We start from the raw sequence: 20,019 nt of genomic DNA on the forward strand, positions 1-20,019 counted from the left end.
AATTGTATGACAAGCGCGGTCCCGATAAGGCTGTGTGCAACAGCTCGAAAAACGGTATATTTGTAATTATAGACATAGTACAGTGCCAAACCTGTAGAGTAACACTAAGCTGCTGCAACGCGAAGGCTACCAGGAGCGGTTAGCAGAACCTAGCTACCGTGTATAAGCGGTAATAAGTTGCTCTGAGGACAGCGTTTTGCTTACCTGTGACTGCCCTTCGCAACTGCTTCCATAATGGAGGTCGAGACTGGCATTGACTTGCTGACCCTGGTAGAATGTCAGCAGGTTGTAATACTTCAACCAGTCCGGCTTGGGAAACTCCGCTGAGGCGTCGACACAGACCTGCGGAGTGTAAGGTGGAATTTGGGTCTATAAAATACGCAAATGTGTTTAGTATGTTCTCTTCGCGACATCAATTTCAAGAAGGACAGAACCATTTTGCCGCCATCATTACCAATAAGAAAATAGCTAATATCCTTGCCATCAATCAGATTAGGTAATATTAAACGTGATTCAGACATACGGAATTTATTTATGTTAATAAACAACAATTATATGTTAATAAACAACGATGTGGCTAGGTGCGTGATTATACGCTCTTGTCTATCGTGATTACCTAAAACAATCATTTACGGCTACTTCAGCGTGGTAAGGTATCTTGAAATAAAAGTGTAGCGTGCAATAATAATTCTTATTTCATTTGTTGACGCTTTGACAAAATCGTACGCACGAATTAAACAATTTTCATTTACAGAAGATTCTCAGCGAGTCGCCGTACTTCAATATATGAACGGAAACCGCGGCCAATACGCTGCGAATCACCACTGAACGAATTTTTCACACCGTCGTTTGTCCACCTCAGATACTAGTCTCTTGTGGCGCCGACCATTTATAACGGATAGAGAATTCGCTACAGAATTATACAGTGTTATAGCGAAGCCAGAATACAGTTGCAAGTTTATGCTGACCTTCATCTCTTCTTTTTCCGCTTTGCTGAATGGAGTTCGTTCGTAGAAGAGCTGCAGCTTCTGGTTGAACAGGTCGTGGTCGAAGGAATACCTCAGCTCGGCAGTTGCTTTGCGTTCCTTGGCTTCGCCCTTGAAGGCGACATCAACATTCACCACGTGGGTAGCCGGTAATTCAGGGTCATCGCCGATTTGGTCGTGAGGGTTGAAGTGGCTGTTGCGTACTGCGCCGGACTCGAAGAATTTGTATGTAATGTTTACGTCTACCTGCACGAAAGAAAGATGTTTGTCTTTAGTCAGTTTTCATGGTCCATTTCATTTGAGTGGTGGGAAGTTTGTCCAGCAGAAAACTCTGAATGTCAAGCCTACCTCTTTGGTGGTGTCTTCAGCAGCGGGCACGAGGAATATCTTGACGTCACGAGGATGCCAGTTGGGGTTGATCGTGACGTAGTAGAGCTGCTCGCGCCACGTCATATGGCTGAAGTCGCGCAGACTCTGTTGCAGGCCCTTGCTGAGTAAGTGGCCTTTGACGGCCAGACCGACGCCGAAGGCTTCGTCGAAATACTTGTGATCAAACTGCACGACGCAGAAAGATAATTAAAGGCATCAAAAATTATCGTCCCGGGGAAGAAGGAGGAGGAAGAGAAAGAAAAAAGCAAAGGCTGGGAGGTTAGCCAGATGCACGTCCGGTTTGCTACCCTACACGGGGGAAGGGGTTTATAGCTCAGCCCAGTTTCTGATTTATTTCTGAGTTTTTTTAAGTTTTAACGTACCGTTCTGCTTTCGTACTTCTGTTTTGGGCTGAAGGTGACGCTACTTACCTGCGATAGCTGGAGCACCTTCTTTGATGTTAGCATGACTACTTGTTAGGATAGCTGATTAACACTTCAAGAAGTGAAAAAATCAGAGCCCTTCCACTACTATGAAGATGGGAGCCAGCGAAGCTGTGACTATGGTGGGTCTGGTGTAGCGAATATTGCCCCCCCCCCCCCTTCACGATGAGAGTGGATGTACCGTCTTTGGGCATCATCCAACCGAATTCGTCTATCATGAACGTTGCGGTTCAGAAACTCGCGTTGAAACCTGGCCATCGCACCGGTGAAGTTGGCGCTAGCGTTGCCGAGGCGTGCACCACCTTTGTCGGGTTCCTGGAGGGCAAGACGCGTCACACACTGACGTTTGGCCTCAACATCGTGCTCCCTCTACTCAGGGTCAGCGGCTCTTCGCTGACATTTCGCCTGGGCTTCGGAAGCCCTCACGCTAGAATCGGCACGTCGACCACGAGCCCTTTCCAGTGCACGTTCATTCTGGATGGATTCCATGAAATTACTTCAAAATTAAATCTGTCCGTTACGTGGGACAATGAATGGCTTATACCCCCTTAAGCGATCGATATCATACCCCCGTAAACGCTTTCTCCCCATTACGACGACAGAAAAATTGGAGGACGCTTAAGCTTCACCTTTAAGAGTAGAACGTGATAGCGTTATCGGGACCCGTTCGCATCGCATCGTTCGCATACGGCAAGTAGGCTTCATTCACTGCAAGACTGAACGTGGGAAAGCCAGCTTACAAAGACAAAGCTTACAGCAATCCCCTAAAGTCGGCTTCACTTTTAAACAGAAATGCATTGCTGGAAAGACGTTCTTCCAGGGGCAATATAAGTCGTCTTATATTAAAATGTGAAGGCCCTAGACCCTTTTTATCTTACTTTATTAATTTTTTTGCTATTGTCCCGAGGCGCACGCGTGTCCAAAATGAATTAGCATGCGAAGTGCCAATTTGACCTACCTTAGGGCGCCTACATGCAACGCCGTTAAAACGGCGTTGCATGTAGGCACCCTAAGCTACCTAAGATGCGAGTGCCATCTGGATGTCATTTTCGCAAGTACCCGAACTCGCGGTATAGGTCTAGTAGAAATGCTGGAAAATGGGTTTGTGTTTGAGTTTCTCGTAGCAGAATTAGGTTTTATCGTACAATCAAATTACAATCCGACGCCGATTGGTAAGCAATCCGACGGCGAATCCGACGGCGAATCCGACGCCGAATGGTAAAGTTGTACTTTACCATTTTTCTTACGGATTGCACTGGGAAAAATTCAATTTTTGTTCACCAAAACGTTGCACCACGTGAAGGGCCTGCGCGGTCGAGGGGGTTGGGGTAGTTGGGGATTATTTTCTCCGCCACCGAGCCGACATCGCACGCCGATGCCGGTCGCCAACACCGGCTTTTCTGCGAGACGGGCCCTTAACGCTACCGCGTTAAAAGGAGCGAAATTCTACGCTGGAATGATTAGCGGAAACGCAGCCAGTTGTGGAAGCAGATGACGACGACGACGAACGCGGGAGCAGTGGCACGAGCACGAGCGCAAACTTCACTCTCTCCCAGCTTACGCTCTCCCAGTTCCGCGATCCTGTGCACGGCAACGAGACCGACCTATCGAGCATGTAACAGCTCCGTTGAAAAGCCGCGACAAAAAAAAAAAAAAAGTCGTGTGAGGAACTGATCGGACAGGAAAGAACGTCGCAGAAAGCAAGGCCCAACTACAGAAGAAATATAACGTATCACTAGTTGGTCTATTCCACCTCAAGACGTTTAACTTAACATGCTCGTAAATGGAAACGTAAAGTGGTAACTCTAACTCCTGCCTACATAAATTATCGTACTTTAATCACGAATGGCACGCAATGAAGAGAAGGCAACCTTAGAGCACACATTTAAAGTAACATCGCATGAGTAAATGTTTTACTTTCGCATCTGTCGCACGCTTACACATGCATATAATGCAATGAACATACACAATAATATGCACAAGTGTTAGCATTTCACTAGGCCTTTAAAAGCGGCAGCTGTTGTTCTTCTTGGGCTTATGCATATCGTTCTGTACTCAGGGACAACTTTCTGACACAATGAAGGGGATCGACGGGGGCAAAGAACGTGCAAGTATAAGAGTACTCCAGAAATACTCCCACATTTTCTTCCACGTTACTTTAAACTGGGGAACACTAATTAAAGAAACACGTTTTTTTTTACGACAGCAAATTGAGACAAAAAACATCACGCGCCATTCCACTCCTGTGAAGGTGTATTACCAGCGAAGCAGTTTAGCACACGATATAGAGGTTACACAGAATTTAGTTGACAGAAGTTAGATGACAAACGCAGACGCACTTTTAATTTGATCGGCGGCGCACGAATGCACACATATTTCCTGGTCGGCGGCGCACGAACGCACACACACATTATCTTGACCGCCCGCTGTTCTCAATGCTGTTACCGCCGTTGCTCTTCATAGGCACGTTGCTCTTCGGCGAGTCGGCACTGTACGCGGCCTCCCCATCTTATGGTCTGCCGCCCACCGGCGACGATTGCATGCGCGTCTCTGTTCCTGCCGTCGGGCTTCGTACGCGCGTTGCTACTCGGGAGTCCGGACTACACGCGGCCTCGGCATTACGATGACAGAAGTGAAATGCAAAATTGAGAACGGCAACCTGTCTTTCTGGTTTTATACACATTCGCGTGGAAGACTACCACCACCTCGAGGATCCGGAGGAAACTGGGCACGCACGATGGGACCGCCACCTCTGGAGAGTAGAAGGAAACTAGGCAGCAAGCGCTTAAAATGACGACAAAGAAAGGGCGGTGTGAGCGTACACATGGCCGACGTGGGTCACATAGCGGCAAATCTTTAAGAAACCATTATTATCTACTGAGGGTATACTAGCTGATCTCAAAGATGGTGCGTATTGGTAACAAATATAATAAAAAATGCATATCCAAGTGATGAAACGTATAAGATTTCGCATAAAATGAAGCGATTTTGCATCAACTTTGGGATCTAAGTTTTTGCACACGCAGATCTGTTGACGGACGGGAAAAATGCATCTAACCCTAGCCATAAACAGCTTCGCTGTAACACACTACTGAGTGTAAAATCTGACTAGTTTTTCTGCATTCCTTTTCCGCGTTTAGGCAAATACGAAACCGTCGAACGTTGGGAACGCTACACTGATTCAGTAACAGTTCCAGGAAGCCAGAAGCGCTGTTAAACGCTGCCGGATTACTTGGTGCAGTAACACGCCTGCGGAAGGTCCGCCAACTGTATGAATGAAGGAATAAACTTTCACTTCCCTTTTAGAAAGGGCAAGGGCCGGGAGGATTGGGAGAGGGATGTTTATGTGCTCCATTCCCAGCAGGCGTCTGTCAAACCCTTCTGTGGCTAGACGTCCGTCTACTAGTCGTGGCATGCCTCCGCTACCAGCTCAGCCCACCTCAGGACTTGCGCCTGTAGGGTGGGATCGGAGCTGAGCAGAGTAATCTCCAACGGCTCATTGCTACAGATTAATGTTTTGAGGGTGCGGGGCGGGGGGGGGGGGGGGGCGATTTGATGGTCATTGCCACATGATGTGGGAGAGATCAGCTGTCTGGAAAGGCCAGAAGCGACAATTGGGTGTCGGTTATGGGACGGGAAAGAATAAGTGCGAAGTGCATGCGTGGGGTAAGAAAAGTGCGAGTTTGTAGTTGGCGCCGCAATATTTCTTTCTAGCGCGTGCTAGGCACAGAGAGGTGGATACACCTCTTTTGATACCACTTCCTGTAGCTTTCTCTTTATTGACACAGGAAGTTCTGCGAAGTCGAACGTTCTCTCACCTTAGTCAGTTCTTCGGATCGGTACAGGGGCTTCTGCACATTTGCGACGGCAGCGTCCCTCGTTCTCGTTTCGAAAGGTGCCTTGTATGTGAAGGAATCAAAGTAGTGTTTGGCCACGTTCCACGGTAAGTGCAGCGGGCGGCGCAGACTCAGCTTGCCTTCCGCCGCATTCAGGTTGACCTTCAGGTCAAGAGGCCACGATATCACGGTTCTGGCGTCGTAATAGGTACCGACGGTTTCATTGACGAAGGACAGCGGAAGGCCAAACGACTGGTACGACCGGGTCTCGTACCTGGATCCGTGATGGCAGAAATGAGCGCACTTTAACCGCCACTGTTGCTTAGCGGCTGTGGTATTGCGCTGCTAAGCCCGAGGTCGTAGGATCAAATTTCGGCCGCGGCGGCCGCATTTCGATGGCGACGAAATGAAATAACGCCCGTGTCCCGTGCATTGGAACCACGGTACGGAGGAAGCACATTGTACATTGAGTACATTGGATGCACGGACCTGGTGGTCTAAATTATTCCGAAGTTCCCCGCTACGGCATGCCTCATAATCAAATCGTAATTTGGGCACGTAAAACCACGTAATTCAATTCAACGATAGTCCTTTTGTGTGCAGGGTCTCTGAGGCAGTGGAAGATGCGTGTGTCACAGCCTGCGTCGTTGAAGCAACACGAATAGTACTGAGCCAATTTCAACAATAGAGCTTTGAACTGGAAGGTATAGCTGGCAGCGATTCACGGGCGTTGTGTTTTTTTATTAATAACTTCGGCGTTAGGACGAATTGGGTATAGCGTTGCGAAGGAAGAAAACTGTTGAGATCATTTGTGAATTGTGCGGATATTTATGAATTTTTGGCTGCTTATGGATTGTTTAGGCTGCTGGTGCTTTTGAATGAGCATACAAACCGTAGTACACTAGAATGTTTAGCTCTCTTTGACTTTGGCAAACGTTCTATGTTTTTTTTTTCTATTACCGTCTACAATCTGCTTCTTTCAGTACAGAGGGTTTCACAAACGTGAGTAACCGAAGTAGAATTCGAGGGTTCTGTCAGCTTCCGTCCTTTTTAACAGCGGGTTGCTATGTGAAACAATTTACAGAGAAGTGCATGATATTTCTCATTGTAGGTGTCTCTGTGACTTCTCAAATGCTTTGAAGTGCTCTACTGAGAAAGATAAATGATTACACCAGAATAGGGATAGATGCTTATTGCTTAAATATAGCGGCCTTACGCAATAGTGTTTGTCGTGTAAGCTAGCTGCTCTACATCCTGCAGCAACTCCAGGAAAAGCGTAGAACACAGCAAATCATTTCTAAAGATATCCGTAAAGTGGAGGGAATTTCAACAATGGGAAAAAATGCCATGTACACGTCAGTAGCCCGTTGATTTATTATAAATGGTTAGATCAGGATAAAATTTTTTTTGACTGTGCAATTTCTGTCTTTGTTGCTGTCCTTTGGCGCTTCTTGCTGCTTACATGTGTGTGACAACCTTCCTTTTTTATTAAAGCGTCCCACTTTGCAGATTTCCGCTAAGATTAAATTGCCTGCCTGATATACTTCTGCACTTCTAGCTGTCAATTATTTTGGATCCCCGCTGCCGTCTGCTGGACTCCTGGTTATCTCAACTTGTAGAATTGCCGCCTCGGAAAGGCGTTTGGTTTCGGGTTCAATCTCCGCACAAGGATAGACTTTTTAAATCTGATCAACGCTTTCGTTTTGAGAAACCGCTACAGGTTTCCATTGTAACTTCAGGCTAAACGTGTAGATGATAATTTTTCCTTCATCCTAGAACTCAATAGCACCATTTATTGTAAGATTATTTATGCTTCCACATGCGTCCAGTGCAAACTATTTAATTATTTTCCACGTCGGCAATGTTCCTGGTGTAGCATGGTTTTGACTTTACGCTCCTGTAACTGTTCATAAAAGGTGCGAACAACTTCCCGAGCAAACATTGAACAGCCTCTGTCTTCTCCCCTGACAACGTACTGTGAAGATCAAATAAAACAGCTAGCTACACTACTCAGAACGGGTCAATTAGAGAAAAAATATATGCAGCTCACAAGTAGTGTCCCTTAATGTCGAAGTTCATCTCTCCGTTGTCTGCATGCCTGATGCCATCGAGGCCCTGGCGATTGGCGTAGATGAAGTCCACCTGCTTGTGGTCGAAAAGCAGTGGAACGCCCAGCTCAGTGGGCATCAGGTACAGCCAGTCTTTGGTCAAGGAGAAAAACTTGCGGCTCCCGCTGCCCGCGGATTTCTCTGCTGCTTTGTCTGGTGTCACTGCGATGGGACATGCGCGTTCCACGCATGAGCAGCTGATTCATTATGTCGAAAGCTTGATTTTGGTTCTTTTGCAGACAGTTCGCGACGTAAGCCGGTGATAACATAGACCCATGCCAGAAGTGGAATTTTTAATATTTATTTTGTTCCGGCAACACTCAGATTTACGGAATTCCATGGCACTGGAGCTACACGCAGGGAAATATGCCTGAATCTCCTAGCACCGTCGCAGGAGAGCAAAGCCGACATCTACCGAAAATGCAACCAAAACGTGGCCGTCTCCAATAATACACAGTATTATGCATACAATAAAGCACCAAAGAGCCCGATTTAACGTGCAGTTAATAAACTACCTAATAGTAGCAAACATAATGAGTTAACACTGCTTCATCTTAAAAACTTGGAGAACGCTTAAGCTGCGCCTTCAAGAGTGGAACGCGATAGCATTCAAAGATCCCTTACTGTTTCTCACGCTTCCCGGCAACTGCAGCTTATGTAACCGTAATGTTTACCGGGAAATGCTTGCGGCGAACGCTTTGCACGAAGGCGAGCTTTCTGGTAGAAACGCGGCCTCTTGCTTGGGCCGATCCCGGAGGTAATGCATAGATACACTATGCATTACCTCGCCAAAAAATTACATTCTTTTCAGGTTTCTGTTGTTGTTTCGCACGTTTAATATTACAGTCTGAGAAAACACTGAAGGCATGTGCTGTCGGTGTTTTGTTTTGTGACATTTGTTTGTGGTCTGACATTATCAAAATTCCGAGGAATAACTTCAAAGTCAATCGTGTAAAACAAGGTATGAGAAACTTTAGTGATAGAATGGTGCAGCATTATAACCCGCATATACAGCATCTCATATAGGAAGGCGGGCCATATACATATACCTAAATATATACGAAAATTTTCGCTCATGGACAACGACGCCGACAAAACAGTGATCACACAAGAACAGATATATGAAACAGCAAACAATCTAAAAAAATGCAATTTTGATTGCCTCATGAACTTAAGCAGCGATTAAGCTTGTTATGTATATGAAGTCAATTAAGGAAGAATGAATGTTTAGGGAATTAAGAACCGGCCATTTCAGAAGTTGTGTGCCGTAATTTGTTCTTATTCGTATTTAAATAAAATGTGTTTGCTGAAAGAATATGTAGTACCAGTCTATCTAGAAAAAAAAATTGGAGAATGCTTAAGCTTCGCCTTTAAGCGTGGAACGCCATAGCGTTATCGGGCTCCGTTCTTATGGCATTTTTCTGAGTTGGTTTTACTGCAACGCAGAACGTGGGAAAGCCATCTTACAACAACCAAGCTAACATCGATCCCCTTAAAGTCGGCTTCACTTTTAAACAGAAATGCATTGCTGGGAAGACATTTTTCAAGGGGCAATATAAGTCGTCTTATATTAAAACGCGATTGCCCTAGGACATTTTTTATTATTTTATTTTATTGTTTGCTATTGCCCCGATGCGCGCGCGAGTCCAAAACGCATTAGGCAGGCCAAGTCCCAATTTGACCTGCCGAGGATGCGAGCGCCATGTGGATGAGATTTTCGCAAGTAGCATACCCGAGCGCGCCGCTGTCGAAATGCTAGCAAAAGGGGTTTGTGTTTGAGTTTCCTCGTAACAGAATTATGTTTCTCGTACATTCAAAGAACAGTCCGACGCCACCGTGTCTGTAGGTTGTAGATGTGTCGTACTTTACCATTTTTCTGACGGATTTCACTGTGAGAAATTTCATTTTTTTTACTAACACCTTGCGCCACGCAGAGAGCCTGCGCGGTCGGGTGGTTCAGGATTATTTTCTCCGCCATGGACGCCGACATCCACGCCAACGCTGACACCGACGCCGGATTTTCTGCGACACTGGGCCCTTAACGCTACCGCATTAAAATGTTATCGCTTTGAAGTAATAACTGCAGGCACATGGCTATTTTTCGAGAGCCGACTTCGTGTTGCTGTGATTTAGTTCATACCTATAAAATTATCGACGCATCCACCTTTCGGAAATGATTCACGAACTAATGCGATTTGCAATCTGTGGGATGATGGGTGTGTAAATGGTGATGATGTTTTTATATGCAATGATGATCATTATAAAGTGCGGCACATATGCAGCGACACATAGCGAGTAACACATTCCCTGTGACCCAAGTTGACGTGAAAAAGGATAGATCGGCACTGACATGAAGTATCCAAAGATTGCTAATCGCATTCATAAAACGCGGCAATAGAAATGACTGTGTGCCGTGTGTCGATTATCGAAGGAATGGTATGACGGATTTGCATAGAAGACACCATCGGCGGCTGTTGTATGTATTAACGCTGAGACATGGAGTTAGATTGCTGGCTGGAATGAATCTTTGAGCTTGGCGGATCTCTAGCGCTGTGATTAGGCCTCTCAGCGGTGGATTTAATCGTGTGCCTAATGCCTCTTACCTTTTGCCTTGAGTGCTTCCAAGATAGACTCGTCAAAATCCCAGGTGTTGATGGTCTGCCCAAACACGGACAGGCTAAGTCGAGCATACGCCGGGTCGTACGCACGGACGGCGATTGACAACTGCGGAGTCCGAGGAAAAGAGATATACGCGCAGGTATTGTAAAGCGTTATCAGTGGCACACTCCTACACACTTGGAGAGGAAATGTTAGATCCGTACTTGCGCAATAGATGCGACTGGGACTGAAGAAATCATTCGGACCCTGAAATGGCTTCATGCGTTTTTATTTAACGGAAGGCTGCTCGGAAGCAGCATCGTAACTTCGCGCCTTTGTATTCGTGAGGTCAAACAACCCATCGTCATCGAAATAGTGACATTTTCCACCCGGTCCTTCCATTGAGAAACTGTCTTCTCTTCGGCATTACTGTTGACAATTACTTTCTTTTAATTACGAGAGCAATTATATGGACCCTCCAGGTGCGTTCTTGCCGTCGCCGTGAGGTTCCGTATGAAGTCCACGGGCGATAAAATCGTCGCCGCGCGCCGTATGCTCTATGTGCGAGTGCATGCAAGCGTGCGAGGGTGATCTCGCGGTCGCGGCTCAATCTCGCGCATGGAATGGCGGGAAGCGGAAAGGAAGCGCGCCGTCGTCTAGTCGCGCGCAACGCTACGGAGGGAGTGTAGGTTGGGAGGGGGGGCTGGGGGGCTGCTTCGTAGGGGGGGGGGGTATATATATATATATATATATATATATTATTTCAAGTAACATAAAAGGTAAACACTGGCCTAGGAAATCATTGAGATGAAGGAAACGCTGTAAGAGTGAGAATGTGGTTAAGTTTAGTTCCGTTGTGGCTAAATATGTTCTATAAGAAAAAAAAAACTACGAGGAGGAGAAGGAGAGGACGGCCGGACAGTAGTTAGTAAGGTCGTCCGGTCTTGGTTTGGGCCAAGACCAAGGTTTGGTGTTGTACGTTTGGATCTAAGACTAACCCCTGCATTCGAGAACTTTATTCCAATCAGCGCTCCACCTCGACTGAAGAAAGTAGAGGGCAGCACTGGCCCTCGACAAAAGTGGTCACTGCTTTTCAATGACACTTAATGGCAATTCTTGGGAAGCGTGGCGACTTGATCAGTCAAGAGGCGGCGGTGTTTTGCTCAACTCAGTAGGGTGAAGCAAGAGCTTTGAATCAAGAAAAGTTTGAGAATACGCGGGTAAGAGTTGTCCTCTGTATGCAGATTACGGGGCATTACTTACGGCATCATCAATATGTTCTCTCTCGTCCGCCGACGCCTCTCGCGGAAATCGACGACGGCCCATGACGTTCCATATGTTCCTCGAGGATCCCGGCTGCGGCCCGAGGAGTTGGTTGAGCAGCTTGTCCATACCCCAGCTTTCGAACGAGATGGCCACTGTGTCGTGCGTGTGTCCGGCCATGTAGTCCTTCATGCTGACGTGCAGGTTGCGGGGCAGGTAGCTGTCGCGCGAACGAATCATCTCGACCTGGGTCATGCCGCCGTAGTCGTACTTGTCTGCGTCGAAGACAGGTGCGGTACACTATCAGCAGTGCTCGAGCAAGCGATGTACTTAAAGCCAACGTCTCGACAAGGCGACTAATCTTTGTCTCGGTAACAACTGCTGCTCTGACAACTGTTGCCCGGACAACTGCTTCCCCGACAGTTGTTTCCCCGGAGAACTGTTTCCCCGGAGAACTGTTTCCCCGGAGAACTGTTTCCCCGGAGAACTGTTTCCCCGGAGAACTGTTGCCCCGGAGAACTGTTGCCCCGGAGAACTGTTGCCCCGGAGAACTGTTGCCCCGGAGAACTGTTGCCCCGACAACTGTTGCCCCGACAACTGTTGCCCCGACAACTGTTGCCCCGACAACTGTTGCCCCGACAACTGTTGCCCCGACAACTGTTGCCCCGACAACAGTTGCCCCGACATCTGTTGCCCTGATGAAGATAAACCTCCTTTTCGAAACGTTGGCTTCAGGGACATCCAGTGTTCAATCACTGCTGATCATTTCAGGTCTCCAGCTTCGTGTAAACATTATGCGAACGGAAGTGATTCATGATTTACAGCGCAAAAAGACTGAGACAAGAAAAAAAAAGAACTAGGGATGACACCATCGCTGCCCCGTACGTTCCCTCGTTTACGCGTCAATTTGCGCTATAAATAGTGAATCTATTCAGCTGACCCAGTACTTCATTCTTGAACGGGAAGGAGTCTAAAGATTTCAGAAGTACTGTGGCTAAGAATATAGTTTCCATACTCAATGAACAGTGCAAACAGACTGCATTATACTTCACGCAGGGTGTACATCGGGACGTATTGTGTAACGTGGCCTCTGGTGACCACATGTGCGCCGTTACAATCTCGGAGGCCACACGTGTAAAGAAGCACAGAAACACGATGTAGAAGATGGGTAGGTGAAAGTAAGTCACTGCGTGGTGCTTACGGTTGTAGCCGGAAGAGATGAACATGTGGGACGATGTTACGTCGATCGGCTTCCTGAATCTGGAGTGGCTGTCCCACAGAGGCAGCACGTAGCGCAAACGCTGAGAGCTGCGTAAGAAGGCGAAATATAAGCTTTATATTCCTCCCGGAAGCACTGAATCCGCTACTATTTCAGGAGGGTCCTGCATTACGTTGTTTTTAATTCATTTACAAAAGTGGTGGAAGATAGGAAAGTGGACTGAGAAATCAAGGAAATCGGAAAGGACAAATAATACAGAAACTATCGAAGATCAGGATTAAAAACTGTATACTTAAAGATTGACGTCATTGTGAGAATGATTGCATAAGGAAAGAATACCTTCCAGTCTTATATACCACGTGATATCCAGCGCAGCTAAGAATTAAGGCCACAATTAGAGAGAGAGAGAGAGAGAGAGAAACGTGGTGGGAAAGGCAGGGAGGTTAACCGGAAAAGATTCTGGGCCACAATTAGGGCTAGAATTAAGGCCACCAGGTTAATTATCGCTTTGCCCTGTGACTGCTTTTCGGTGTACACGCAATCACCTGTGTGCCTCTTTTGACACACACCTAGGTTAAATGATCGTGAGTCTAACGGTGCCATGTTAAATACAATTCTGCGGCATTAGTTTCAGTTCACCCAATATAAAGAAGAAATCTGCTTCAGCATTTAGAAGCATGCCTACCTAAACTTTGAGTGGTGAGTCACATAATCAGTTTGCTTAAAATTGTATTATATATATGGAAATAAAAATAAAAATGCGGGAACTTGAAGTTTCTTTTTGTTAAATTTTTATAATAAATTCCTGCTTAAAAGTAACGGCGTCTTCCACTCCTTGTTTTTTTTTTAAATTGTCAATCAATAGCCTTGTCTTCTTACTTCCTATGATTAACAAATGGATTTATACCACTGCGATTATAAATACTTGGCGATCACATTTCCAACGTCTAGGAAGCAAACGGTAGGTATGTATCCCCTCCCTATCCTACAGTGAGTCTTATTTGTTTAGGAAGCACCATATGAATGCCCGCAATATTTGCGCCTAAGAACGTACAACAAAGACCACGCATTAACTCCAACCCGTTCTCTGCTGTGCGACTCACATTTCTCGGTGGCAAGGGTACTCCGATTCGGCCAGGGAACGGAACGCACTGGTGACAAATGCCACGACCTGGTCGCTGGGTTCGGTGACCATCTCGAGTCCAATGTGGCGCAAGACGTACAGCTCAGGGTTGGTCGCCAGAACCACGAGGAAAGCGGCGATGCGGATCTCGCTCGGTTCGCTGGTGTTGTGAAACACGGGCAGGGCGGTGGAGCGAGCCTGAAAAGTTTGCCATGAAGGCGATAAATCTCTAAATGTTTGTGTGAAAGAGCTGCAGCGCGCACACAGGACGTAGGACTAGGCAGATTAACAAAAAAAAAAAAAAAAAAGCGCGCGCCCTACTTTCCTTACTAGTGCGGAGTAGCCATTTGATCGAAGTCAGAGCATCGACCGTCTGACACATCGGCGGAACCTGTAGGCACGTCGCGAGACTTTCTCGTAACCTTTGTACTGTGACTCCTGGGCCGGTATTTTGTAGCGATGCCTTATGACTTATTCTGTACTAGTCTTATCATCCACCGCTCACGGCCGGCTGATCCCGTTGATAACGCGAGCGCACCGACGCTCTGACCACAGACAAAGCGTGATAAGCGTGAAAAGGCATTAGCACCGGAAAGGCATCGCTACAAAATACCGGCCCTGGTGTTGGCAAGCTTAGATTGTAAGGCGTAGACCGACGAATTGCTATTTCAGCCGTCATCCAGGTACCCAAGCAGCACTGGAAGCAAATCCAACGTAAATAAAGTGCAATACCAGTGTCCGCCACATGTGGGTACAATGTAGAACCAATATGACTCCGCTTTCATTCTATATTGCAAACCTTCCGAGCTTTTAGGGTACTCCCAACTGTAACGGTAGCTTCGCGCTCTTTACGATAGACGCGAGAAGCCGAGCTGTCATTTTACATCAGTACCTACTAACATCGATACGTACCGCTCTCCAAGAGGTTAATAAACTCACGGGAGCGTCGACCGACACGATAGTCAGCGCCGTGTTCCGGAGCTCAGCTACGAAAATAACAAAGGAAAGCACACGTGCATAGAGCACACTCTTTCCGACCATCGTGTGCTCGGCTATTCAGGTAGGCTCCCAAAACCCATACAGCTTATCCGATTCCAACGCAAACCGAAAAGCGTACAAGGTCTCCAGTGCGCAGTATGGTTTCAACAACCCATGCTTATGACCAACATACTCATTGCAAATGCGCGCGTTAATGGCGCTCCAAAGATCCCTGGACGAACGAGACTCTCGGAAAATATTGAGTAGAGTATTTATCTATTGTAAGCGCACTGTGTCTTAATTTGGTTGACCTTTCGTGAATTTTGTGCCTTTATATACGTGTGCCTTCTTGTGAACCTAATTCATGTTTTATTTATAGCCTGGCTATATACGTATGTATGTGACCGGAATTTGTTTGAACCTTAGTGAAACTGAACTTTTTGTTTCTGCATTTTTTTCTTGTGTCCTCGCTTTCTAGTTGGTCTCACCTGTCCTAAGAATAAGTGTATGCATACTTTTATTAGTTAATTTCGAATTTGAGAGGTATTTTATCTAATTTTTTTTCATGTCTGTGGCCTTTATTACTGGAGCATCTCAATGGGAAATGATTAGCCGTTGCCAATTAACGGCGCTATCTGCTATACATGGTATATTCAATAAAAAGTAACGTATGCGAACGACGGATAAGCATATAAACAGCAGGGCTATGCCGTGTTGAATGGAGCAGCCTAGAGAAAATGTTCGGTTACCGGGCCGTTCTGTGCGCCTGCGAGTATACCCTCGACGCTTATGCAGGTGCGCACCGTGACAGGGCGCTGACGGACGTGTCGGGTGATTGACACTCCCACGAGGTTATTAAAATGTCGGATAAACTGTACCGTGCGGTCCACTGTTAAAGGAAGCGCTCTAACAATGTGTGGCTGTCATAGTGTTGAAGCGCTGCTGTAAGTGCTGGCTGAATCTACGTCAATACACTGCACAGATGTATAGAAAGGTGCCAATTACAAGAACTGCAAGTCATGGGCTTCAAAACTGGGCGATTGTACATTTGCCCGAGGGGAAAATCTGCCCGTGCACTAAAGTCATGTGTTACCTTTAACAATGAACTCAACTGTACATTCTCGTTGAAACCTATGCGAAAGGTTCACTTGGTGCCGGAGCAAAATCGAATTTCGGCATTTATGGGCTTTCTTGAAGAAATATTTGCGTCTTACTTGTTCGAATGTTGTACTTTAGCTTATTAAAAAAGAAAACTGGGATAGTTCACATTCCGCAATGCAGCTTAAGGCGGAATTCAGACGATGGGTCAGACTGGCTGTATTAAAGTGCAGGCGAGCGGTGGCGTGGCTGAGTGGCAAGGAATCGCGCGCACAGCGGCATGCCTCCGGCACCCTTGTTTGTGGTGTGATTACACGGCACTGAGCCAGTTCATGCTCATCCGTGGATACAATCGGTGATCCTGCCAGTCCTATGAATCCTGCTCACCAGTTTGGGGTGGCGCTTGGCTGCTTGCTTGAGGGCCCACAGGGCGGCCATTCTCTTGTGCTCGTTGGCGTGCCATTTGGGACATATGAAGCGCTCCAGGTACTCCACGGCCTTGCGCGTGCCCAAGTTTCCGGCCACGCTCAAGAACACTGTGCTCTGGTGCTCCGGCTCATTCTCTACGTCTCCAGGTGTCACTGAGTACTGCAACATAAATTACTCATTAGTAGAGATGTTCTTTGCCGGTACTGCAAGATATTTGTTTATTGATAAGTTAAGGCGGATAAGTAGCCCGGAGAGCACACAAGAAAACACGGACAAATGAGGGACACGTAAAGCATGGAAAGGTACAGATGTCGAGTGGCACATGCCAGATGGGAGTATATTTCTATCACGCCTGTTTTGGGGTTTCTGAAATACTGTTAGACGTCTGCGCCCTGTGGTCGTGTTGTACACGTCTCTTCTTTGTGCATGTTTTTTGAAATCTATCCTGCGTATACTTAAGAAATGAAGCAACCAGCCAAAACCAAAGACTTAGTGTAAGGAGCAAAGGGGCAGGGTTAGTTGCTGTGGGTATTTCGACATTTTTTATAGGGCCGAAAAAAGCGGGAACACACAACATGAAGGAGACCGTACAGGTGCTGAACATCAACAAGTTTTGATTACACATAGGCTGTAAAGTTGTTGACCGGTACTGCCGGTGTCTTAGTAAACCAAGTTGGGTGTTCAGCGCCAGTCCAATCTTCGTGATGTGCATTTTTCGTTTTGTCATCGATGTAAATATGCCCGACATTATTCCTTCACCACACGTTCATTCATGTGCAACACCATGTGGCTCACAATTCTACAGTTACGAACTTATTGCTACGTCATGACCGAGTGCATCAGCTGTGTTTACCCGAAGCGCGAGTGCTTTAGGTACTACGGGAGGCTCACGTTAAAGAAGCGCGAGACAATCTCAGGGCTGCAGGTGCCTTTGTCCTCCTCGTGGTCATTGTTAGCGTGCTGACATCCGCAGCCGCCGGCGATAGCGCTGGCTGCGAGCTTGCAGGAAGACCAAGTCCCACGGTGGCTCTTGACTGCCTGCGACTTGCACGAATCCTGGAGCAAGGCAAAAAATCATGAGCGACGGGCCTCGGGCTGTTAAGGTTGTAAGGTGTGAGACCACTGTTATTGATGGACGCTGAATATCAAAGGGACATTGACCGAGTAAAATTATTTGCGCTGTATTTGTAACCCGTCTTTCTAGAAAAAAAAAAAATCCCCACTAGGCGAATGGCCAGTACTCACAGATTCATGGACTGGGGATGCCGCTCCGCCAGAGCAAGAACTCTCGCTTGGTCAATTTTAAAATGAAGTTTGTTACTACTACCGTGAAAGGAGGGCTTGTTAATTCACGAAAGGCGCAAAAAGCTATAGAGCACAGAAAAAAAAAGACGGCTACCTATACCTCGTTGATGTTCCCATGACGTCATGAATTTTTATGGCGTCTGCTCTGGCCTAGTTAAGTTTTATTGTGATAGCAATTATATGAACACACCAGGTGCATTTCTGCCGACGGCGTCGCCTTGAGGCTGAGATTGAGGTTGACGGATAAAATCCAAGGAAGATAAACTCGACGCCGCGCGCCGGATTTTTATGTGCGAATGAAAGCGTGCGAGGGGGAGCTGGCTATCGTGGCTATATTTCGCGCACGCAAGGAAGGAAAGCGGAGAGGAAGAACACCGTCTTCCATCTCGCGCAAGGCTCCGGGGGGAGGGTAAGGAAGGGAGGTGGGGGGAGGGCGTTTTACTGCGGGTGGCTATCTTGAAAGCCATCTGCGCCGGGGACAGAGCCCGCCTTGCGTTGTGTTTTCGCGGCTTAGTTCGCGTTGATGCGAGAGGCAGCACGAAGGTAAATTCGCTCGGTGCTGCCGCCGCGCTTCCTCACTCCAGCGTTTTGATAGCGAGTGTCCGCGGTCATCGAATGAGATGTGTCCATGTTTGCTTGTGCGCGCGACACCATGCTTCTTAGTATGCTGATGTTTACAAGTTCATACGGCCGATAAAACTACTACCTTACATGGTATAGCTGTCCACTTTCAAAGGTTCGCCTTTCGGGCGAAACTGCGACTTTTTTATAGTTAAAGATGAACTGCTTTGTCTTCAAGGAACAAAGAATGACCTTAGCACATTTCAAGAACGTTTACTGGGCGAGCATGGCCTAAATAGGATATTCTTTAAAATCTGTGACGTCACAATGACTTAACGGCTCTAAAGTATTGGCTCGAAATTAAAAAGAAAGTTAACTGTGACACTCATTTTTTTATGATCAACATATTACCTCGAATTAAAAAAAAGGGGTTTTGAAGGAATGCTTTATCAATTAAAACGGGTTCAGCGTTTTCCTTTATCGTCCTTTAATTCACACGCTCGTGACCAGCAAGAGCAGTGCCATGATCGAATAAAAGACGGTGAAGTAGATGAATTAAATGCTTTCCATACACATGAACTTCTAGCAAAATGATATTCGAGATAGGTAACTTAAGATAACTTGTTCATGTGCTAGTTGGGCAATTACTTGGTGAAGCCATTGTGGCGAAAATAAAAACGAACGCACAGAACACAAGACCGAACACCACGGGTGCCTGTGGTGTCCGGTCTTGTGTTCCTTGTGTTCGTTTTGATTTGCGCCACAATGCCTTCATCAAGCTATTCAGGCAGACTTGCATTAGTTACCAGAAAATTTGGTGCTTTATTGTGAATTGCTATCTTTTTTTCTTCACAGTGTTTGGCCGAGGATTCGTAAAAAATGTGGCGTAACCTCAAGGGCTCACGGTCAAGAAGACTGCTTTGGGATATATCCAGGGTGAGAGTGACCAGTGCGAGTCTTCTTTTGAAGATAACGTTTGAAATACAGTCACACTAATTAAAATGGTCAGCTGAGAAGTCGGAAGGTTCATGTTGGTTTATTGGAAGCTGTCGTCGTGTACACGTCTTTTTTTTTTTTTGTCGCCGTAATTTTGGGATTCCTTCTGGAATAAAGTGGGCAAAATAGGGGATGTATAATTTGCTGAAATAATTGAAGAGCTAGTACGAAATTTACAGGATAGCTTACTCGCTCTCTATCTGGTCTTCTGTAGACGACCAGGCAGTCTGAACCGAAAGATATCTCTCCTCACCTATCAATTTTCCGTCACAGCACCTCCGCATGAAGACGCAACATACTTTTGAAAGTTCCCACTATTGACGGCAACATACAAACCTTGAATAAGCAGCTGAGTGTAAAGGTACTCCTCCATTAAGCAATAACAACATCATAGGTTACTTCAGTGCGCGAAGCAATGCGGAAGATGCCCTACCAGCTTGGACAAGTGTCTGCGTATCACTGCTGGTATTTTGTGTTATTTTTTACATCAGAAAGTAATGAACTTCATAGTAACTGGTGCGTCTACTTCTAGCAAACATTGCCGTTCTTTTCTGGATATTATGTCTGACTTGTAACAGGACAATATCCTTAATGAAATTATTTTTATAAGTATAAAGACTGGCTTGAAGTGGCTTATATATTAATGCGACAGATCCCAATTTTTTTTTGCACAACTTGTACTGCATTTACAGGAAAAAATATATACA

General features: G+C 46.3%; 1 protein-coding gene across 1 annotated transcript in view; it reads right to left on the bottom strand.

Annotated features, from left to right (window-relative positions):
• Positions 1-20,019, bottom strand: part of LOC119432808 (vitellogenin-2-like) — a 38,309-nt gene that overhangs the window by 7,278 nt on the left and 11,012 nt on the right. Inside the window, 11 exon segments of the mRNA XM_037699964.2 lie at positions 205-342; positions 969-1,232; positions 1,335-1,541; positions 5,617-5,908; positions 7,685-7,904; positions 10,346-10,466; positions 11,604-11,878; positions 12,805-12,911; positions 13,926-14,143; positions 16,409-16,609; positions 17,342-17,506. Coding sequence (XP_037555892.1) covers positions 205-342; positions 969-1,232; positions 1,335-1,541; positions 5,617-5,908; positions 7,685-7,904; positions 10,346-10,466; positions 11,604-11,878; positions 12,805-12,911; positions 13,926-14,143; positions 16,409-16,609; positions 17,342-17,506 — 2,208 coding nt within the window.

This window comes from Dermacentor silvarum, chromosome 11 (genome assembly GCF_013339745.2).
Source record: "Dermacentor silvarum isolate Dsil-2018 chromosome 11, BIME_Dsil_1.4, whole genome shotgun sequence".
NCBI classification, from domain to species: domain Eukaryota; kingdom Metazoa; phylum Arthropoda; class Arachnida; order Ixodida; family Ixodidae; genus Dermacentor; species Dermacentor silvarum.